At 54.3% G+C, this 7880-nt stretch overlaps 1 protein-coding gene across 1 annotated transcript; it reads left to right on the top strand.

Moving 5' to 3' along the window:
- The first annotated feature begins 5114 nt into the window (after positions 1–5114).
- On the top strand, positions 5115–6555 carry SFN (stratifin). The gene has a single exon (XM_004478769.5). It carries the CDS (start codon positions 5326–5328, stop codon positions 6070–6072), a length of 747 nt encoding a protein of 248 aa, XP_004478826.1. The 5' UTR covers positions 5115–5325; the 3' UTR covers positions 6073–6555.
- Positions 6556–7880: the final 1325 nt, after the last annotated feature.

Genomic DNA, 7880 nt, shown 5'->3' with positions numbered 1-7880 from the left:
TAGTCAAGCTGAGCAGGTTTCTTCAGGAGCCACCGGGGGTGTTGATGGGTGACAACGCTGCTGAACAAGTTTGGTGACTGTTTTAAGCACAACTGGCTTGACACTGTTCCCACGGCCCCCTCCACCCCCACCACCTGGAGTAGGTAAGGATCCAAGGAGGGTGCGTGTACCCTTAGCTCCAGGCCCTGAAGGACTGAACTAGCTCTGCACTGCCCCGTGTTTTCAGAGGAATTAGAGGAAACTGGGCCGGGCCTAGGAAATCAGTTAAGCCCAGGGCTGGGGGCTGCCTGTCTGCTGTCCTGTACCTTTTTTAACCAAAATAAAGATTTCCCCTGTTCTTGATATACTCTCAACTGTCTGGTGCCTCCTTTACTTTGGGGCCTGGGGGTGGGGTCTGTGGTGGGTGTGCAGGAGGAACATCTGGCTGATCCTCACTGCCGGCTTTGTTCTATCTGGTATGGACTTTTTTTTTTTTTAAAGAGAGAGGTACAAGGAAGCCAAAGAGACAGGGGAAGAGTGGCCAGCATCCTCTTCACTCTGTCCTTCCAGAACTCCTGGTCTCAGTTCCAAAGACCCCTGAGCCCATGCTGAGACAGAGGGTATAACCTGTTTGGGGCTTAGGGCAACAATCTTATGGAACCTACCCTCTCTCCAGCTGCTGCCTCACATCGAGACACACACACACAAACACAAACACACAGTGCAAGAACTAGGAAAAAATCACAACTGCCATTTACCAAGGGCTTGCCAAGTACTGGGCCTGTTTTCTCACCTTAACCTATGAGGAAGGTGAGGTCAGCCCTGTTTTACTGAGACTCAGGAAAGTTACAGGACCTGCCCAAGATCACCTTGCTGGTAAAGGAGCAAGTCCAGGATTGGAATGGCTAGGACTATTCCAGAAGAATGGGCCTGTCAGAGCGAGCAGGAAGGGGGCTTAGGGGTGATCTGGGCCAGTCTCCTCATTTGTACTGATGGGGAAACTGGGGCTCAGAGGCAGGAAGGGACTTGCCCAAAGCCTTATAAAAGCTGGGATGTGTCCCGACACCCGGACCTCATAATGTTCTCTTTCTACAAATCTCATATTGTCTCCTAGACTAGATTGGTTTAGGAGATGAGGAATGCTCTAAATGGCAAAACAGCTGAGTCACTTAAAATTTATCTTTTGTGTGATCTATGTATCTTTTAAAAATAAATAAAAAATATATTTAAAAAAATAAAAAAAATAATTTTAAACAAATTTTTAAAAATTATCCCCTCCTAAAGGCAGCTATTGTAGTGAGCTCTTTAACAGCTGGAGAACTAGACTCTTGTTCACTACCAACCAGGGGAAGCAGGTGCCACAGCCTCCTCTTGTCACCTATTTAGTTTGATCATTCCAAGACTGAAAAGTTTCCTAGAAAGTTCTTTCTGAATCTAACCAGAGTCCTTCCTGCTGCAATCAGAGCCCTGGTCTCTGTTCTTAGTGGAAGTAGATAGCAACTGGAATTAGATAGCTGATAAGAACAGAACCTGTTCTTACCAGCTAAGGATTGGTTGTCTTTGGGCCCAAAAGCTTGAGCCTGCTGGTAGGATGGATGCTGCAGGGAGGGGTGGGGAGGTTAGCAGGCGGGAGGGAGAAAGCACCCTTGAGCTGCAGCCCCAACTCCTGTCCTGCTGACTCAGGTGGCTGACTGGAGCCCTGTGCTCTGCCAGGGCCTGCTGCCTCCTGCCTGCCTGGGCTCTGGACTTGGGAAACAGAGGCCTGGAGGCAAAGGGAGGTGCCTGAGACAGGAACTGAGTCAGGATGGAAGGGAGAGAACGGACAAGAGGTTTCTAGCAAACTGTCTCCCAGATTCACACCTGAGCTTTCGCAGGGGAGGGACAAGTGTGAAGGGCCTCTTGCTCTTGCTCTGGGGCTGTGCTGAGGGCATGGAGCTTGTGGCTTGGATCACCACCAGGTCCCCTGGCTTAGGTGGTGGGAAGGAAGGCTCTCTCCCTGATGTCCTGGGATCTCCAGCTTTCCCCCCAGGACTTGGGAAAGTCCAGCGGAATGACTAGTGCATAGAAAGTTCCTTGAGGGCCCAGGGCCTGCCTCGATCAGAGGAATGTCCTAGATGGTGTGGGAGGAGGCAGGGCTGAGTACATTTTTTTTTTTTTAAGATTTATTTTTATTTATTTATTTATTTATTTAATTCCCCTCCCCTCCCCCGGTTGTCTGTTTTCTGTGTCTTTTTGCTGTGTCTTGTTTCTTTGTCCGCTTCTGTTGTCGTCAGCAGCACGGGAAGTGTGGGCGGTGCCATTCCTCAGCAGGCTGCTCCCTCCTTCGCGCTGGGCGGCTCTCCTTATGGGTGCACTCCTTGCGCGTGGGGCTCCCCTACGCGGGGGACACCCCTGCGTGGCACAGCACTCCTTGCGTGCATCAGCACTGCGCATGGCCAGCTCCACACGGGTCAAAGAGGCCCGGGGCTTGAACCCCGGACCTACCATGAGGTAGACGGACGCCCTAACCACTGGGCCAAAGTCTGTTTCCCGGGGCTGAGTACATTTGACCATTCATTCATCTGGAAAGGGAAGACTGTGGGCAAACCCTGCCTCCTTCTCTTCCCGACGGATACCCAGCTGGGCAGGGTCTGATCTTTGATTTAAGGCCTGGTTTGGGAAGCAGTTGTGGCTCAACTGATAGAGCATCCACCTACCATATGGAGGGTTCAGGGTTCGATACCCTGGGCCTCCTGACCCGTGTGGAGCTGGCCCATGCGCAGTGCTGCCACGCCCAAGGAGTGCTGTGCCATGCAGGGGTGCGCCACATGCAAGGAGTGTACCCCGCAAGGAGAGCCTCCCCATGTGAAAAAAGTGCGTCCTACCCAGGAGTGGTGCTGCACACAGGGAGAGCTGACACAGCAAGATGATGCAACAAAAAAAGTGACAGTTTCCCGGTGCCACCTGACAAGCATGCAAGTGGACACAGAAGAACACACAGTGACTGGACACAGAGAACAGACAAGGGGCAAAAGGGGAGAGAAATAAATAAAACAAATCTTAAAAAAAAAAAAAAAAGCCTGGTTTATAGCCCTTCCTCATTTGATAGAACCCAGCTCCATGTTAGTGCTTTGTGTGTATTTGTTTATAATAAAGTTGGTAGGTTGTGGGTTTTTATCACATAATAATAATAGTTACAATTGTTATCATTCACTCTTAAGTGCTTTCCATTAAGTCATTTAATCCCCCCAAGTCCCATTTTAAATTTACAGAAATGGGGGCTTATAGAAGTTAAGTAAGCTGACCAAGGCCACAACAGTTTGTAAGAAGTGAACCCAGGCAGTCTGATTCCAAAGATACTAGGCTATTCTGTCTCTCAGAGAAAGTGATATATATTCACCACTGAAAATTTGAAAAGAATAGGAAAATCAAAAGAAAAAACAACAACACAGTCTCACTACCTGAAGGTACCCGCTGTAAGCTGACATTTTAGTGTATTTCCTTTCCATCATATTCTGTGTCAGTGCTCCAATTTGAGCGAAGCCTTTGGGATGTCAGGCCTAAAATCCCTTCTGCTTCCTTGGAAAACCTAGGCCTAGGCATATGAGCCTAGACTTGCCCCACTCTTCCTTGTGGCAAAGGGGCAGAGCCCATCTTTGGGCTACCTTCAGGAGGGCAGGATGGATGTTCAGACACCAAGAGGAGCCAGGGGAGGCACAGGCCTGTGAAGCAGTCCCAGCTCAAGAATTAGGCGGGCTGAATCCCAGCCAGAGCAGGCCCTCGCCTGAGTCCCATCTGAGCTTTGGCTAGGGGTGGGGCAGATAAGCAGGAACCCACCCTAACAGGCTCAATGCCAACACCCTTAGGTGAAACTCTGGACTGACTGGAGGGAAGAGCCCAGTGAGCAGGGACAGACAGTTGACAAGAGAGAAGTCTTCATCTCTTGGGGCTTTGCCAGGGGTCAGAGGTGAGACAATGGGCAAAGGGAAGGGATAGGGAAACTTCTGAAAGGCAGGCTGGGGAAGGAGCACTCAGCTGGGATTGCTGCCCCATAAAATAAAATGGTATGTGTCACTGCCACCTCCATTTAGTCAGTCCTGTCTCTCTCCCTACATTGCTGGCGTCCCCCCTGGGGGACCAAACTGGGCTGAGTATCCAGGTGGCCTGCTTCCCAGCCTCTGACAGAGAGCAAGCTGAGTCAGGCAGAAAGTGGGACAGCCAGGGAGCAGGGCCTCCACCCTCAGTGTACCCCACTGATACATGATGGCAGGAGCTTGGAGGGGGCAGGTGGCCTGGCATGGAGAGCCAGAGAGTAAGTCCTCAAACAAGTGGCAACAGGCCACTGACTTGAAAGGGAAATTTGTGCTGTGATGGGGAAGGTGTCTGACAAACCTACTGAGTGACTAATCCCAAAGGCTGGGCTGGAGCGTCAGTGGCTGCTTGTTAAACATCTCATTAAGTGGCACCCTGAAGCTGCCACCTCTGCAATCTGGATATTCAGAGGGACTAGGGACTCTGAGGGGGAGTGAGGACCAGAGCTTGGGACCCTCTTCAGGAAGACTCAGGAAGAAGCATGGAGCTCACTTCTAAATACAGTCTGGATCTCAAAGATCAGAAGAAGCCTTGATGGGAGAGAAACCAAAGGAAACAGGATGCAGAGGGAAGAGTCTTAGGGACTTACTAGCTGTGTAAACTTGAGCAAATCTCACTCCTTTCTCAGCCTCAGTGTTTCCATCTCTAAAGTGGGAACAGCGCTGCTCACCTTACAGAGACATGGTAGGCATTAAATTAGATCATGGATGTGAAGTGCTTGGGACACTGTACAGCCCTACCTAAACATGAGTTATCTCACCCGAACCAAGGCAGGAAGCATACCCGACAGGATTAGGAATCCATCCTCCCGCACCTGGTTATATGGGCACTACCTGGGCTGAAACAGCCAGATGGCTGGTGCCATCCCTCCTCCCCTGGAAGAAGGCTGTGAAGGAGGGTCTGATGTGAGAAACCCCGGTGGCTAACATGAGGACCCATGTAATGGCAGTCCTGAACAAGAGGGGGCAGCCAGGAGCCCTAAAAGGTGACTGTGCAGGTGGGGCCCACGCCCAGATTTCTCCTGCTGACTGTCCTGATGACTCACTCCCACATGCCAGCCCTTTTACCTTTAAGGAAGAGCGGGAATGGGTGTGGGTAGAAGAGAGGGAGGCTAGTCCTGGGCCCTAGTCCCTCCCCCTACCACTCCCCACCCTCCTCTGGGGCAGGCCACCCAGCCAAAAGGCAGGCAGAGAGCCGGAAAGGCTCAGAGCTGAGTCCAGCACTGGTCCTGAGGCAGCTAGTTAGTCCATCGCCCATCCATCTGTCCCTAGAGCCATGGAGCGAGCCAGTCTGATCCAGAAGGCCAAGTTGGCAGAGCAGGCCGAACGCTATGAGGACATGGCAGCCTTCATGAAGGGCGCCGTGGAAAAGGGTGAGGAGTTATCCTGTGAAGAGCGCAACCTGCTCTCTGTGGCCTACAAGAATGTGGTGGGTGGCCAGAGGGCCGCCTGGAGGGTCCTGTCCAGCATTGAGCAGAAAAGCAATGAGGAAGGCTCAGAAGAGAAGGGCCCCGAGGTGCGAGAGTACCGGGACAAGGTGGAGACTGAGCTCCAGGGCGTCTGCAACACCGTGCTGGGCCTGCTGGACACCCATCTCATCAAGGAGGCCGGTGATGCCGAGAGCCGGGTCTTCTACCTGAAGATGAAGGGCGACTACTACCGCTATCTGGCTGAGGTGGCCACGGGTGATAACAAGAAGCGCATCATCGACTCAGCCCGGTCAGCTTACCAGGAGGCCATGGACATCAGCAAGAAGGAGATGCCACCCACCCACCCCATCCGCCTGGGTCTCGCCCTGAACTTTTCCGTCTTTCACTATGAGATTGCCAACAGCCCCGAGGAGGCCATCTCGCTGGCCAAGACCACCTTCGACGAGGCCATGGCTGACCTGCACACCCTCAGCGAGGACTCCTACAAAGACAGCACCCTCATCATGCAGCTGCTGCGAGACAACCTGACGCTGTGGACGGCCGACAACACCGGAGAAGAGGGGGTGGAGGCTCCTGAGGAGCCCCAGAGCTGAGTGGAGCCTGCTCCCCACCCCGCCCTGCCCTGCCCTTTCCAGCCCCACCCTCAGCAGAGAGGACTAGTATGGGGTGGGAGGCCCGACCCTTCTCCCTGACTGCCCTGCGCTCAGCTCAGGAAGGCTCCATGGAGAGGGCCCAGCAGAGCTGAGACCACCTGGAGCCAAAGCATCTCAGCTGTCGGGTGCTCGTGACCACTGACCACCCCACCGGCCCCGGCTCTCTGTATCCCCTCCCGCTGGCTCTGCGTGTGACCTGGGCCTCTTCTTTCCCCCTCCTGCCCCCCTCCTGCCCCTGCTGCCTCTGGATCTTCAGAATTGAGGAATGTCCCACCCTTGTGGCTGAGAGGCGACTGTGTGGGGGAGGCTGGGAATGAGCGTGTGTGTGACTGTGTGTGTGAGAGCGAGAGCAAGATAGAGAATGAAAGCGTGTCTGCTGGGTGTGACCATGTTTCCTCTCAATAAAGTTCCCCTGTGACACTCCTCTTGTCTTTTGCAGTTATTGTCGGTGGGCTGGGCTGGTACTGGTGTGTTATTTATGGAGACCCTGGCTTTGGAGCTCAGGTTTAGGGTCCTGACTCCCATGGGGCTGGCTTAGTGACCCGCAGGCAGGACTTTGGTGGGGAGGTGACTCAAGATGCAAGGCGGAGGGTCCAGCTCTCTCCGTAAGGGTGGCTCCAAACAAACCGGGCTGAGCCCCCTGCAAGGTCAAGGGAGCGCAAAGACGGCAGAGGCTCTTCCACCTGGCTGAGCGGGGGTAAGGGGTGCCTCAGTTCTGGAGAGTTCGGATCTGAGGGGGCAGGAAACCAGAGAGGGCTAAGGCTGAGGTCTGAGGACAACGTCCCTGTAGTGAGCGCCACGAGTACCCCAAATTTGAAAGCAGGCAATAGTCCCATCAAGTGCCCAGATCTGGGCGGGGGAAGGGAGTGTGATGTGAGGCAGGGGTATGACGCCACCATTAAAAGTTCAGATTTGAGGAGAAAGGGACAAAACGAAACGAGCTTGGCGGGGAGGAGGAGCAGAGTGGGTATGAGGGGCCGCGGAAAACCCGCCTCCGCCCCCGCCCCGGCAGTCAGTGCCAGCAGCCTCCGCTCCTCGCCGCAGCAAGCTGGAGCCTGCGGCGGTCTCACTCAGTCCCGCCCCGCCGAACTGGGGGCTGGAGGCGGGGCCGGGGGCCTAGACTGTCCAATCGCAGGAGGGGGGGGTGCTCAGGGTACCGCCCCCAGGGCGCGACCGGCCAATGGGGAGTGTGCAGTGGATCGCGCACTGGGCGACTTCCTGCCGCCCGCGGGGCTCAGCCATTGCCCCAACTCGCTGACTGACCGAGAAGCCGCTGCCACACCGAGCACTGAGGGGTGACTCTTTCCCAGTTTCACTCAGACAAGTTGCCACCCGCCCGTACCGAGAGCTCGGCTTTCTCAGATCATCGGGACGGGGCGGGGCCGGGCGGAAAGGGCAGTCCCGCCCTTTGAGTCATCTGTTCAGCTCGCGGTGCCTGGGCCAGGCCGGGGCGGGCAGGGTCGGCTGAGAAAAGGCCACCAAGACGCCCCCACCACACCCCAAAGTCCAGGTAGCCCTGCACTGGTCGCCAGGAGGCTTGGCTTGTGCCCCTGATGGGTTGTCAGACCTTGGACAGGCCACTGTACTTCTCTTGGGTCTCAGTTTCCTCTTCTGTATTTTAAGGGGCTTGCGCTAATTACGCAATAAAAGTGGAAAATGTGGGCTCTGGAGTAAAACTTCTTAACCTTTCCTTTGTGTCCTTATCTGTAAGGGGAGGGGATTAAGTAACAGTACCAATGGGGGGAGTT

This window comes from Dasypus novemcinctus, chromosome 9 (assembly GCF_030445035.2).
Source record: "Dasypus novemcinctus isolate mDasNov1 chromosome 9, mDasNov1.1.hap2, whole genome shotgun sequence".
In the NCBI taxonomy this organism is placed as follows: domain Eukaryota; kingdom Metazoa; phylum Chordata; class Mammalia; order Cingulata; family Dasypodidae; genus Dasypus; species Dasypus novemcinctus.
The sequence above is the reverse complement of the archived record's forward strand: the minus strand, read 5'-3'. Positions and strand labels throughout refer to the sequence as shown.

Bases quoted from the DNA above. Each gene is read 5' to 3' on its own strand.
- SFN (XM_004478769.5), top strand. From the start codon at position 5,326: ATGGAGCGAGCCAGTCTGATCCAGAAGGCCAAGTTGGCAGAGCAGGCC.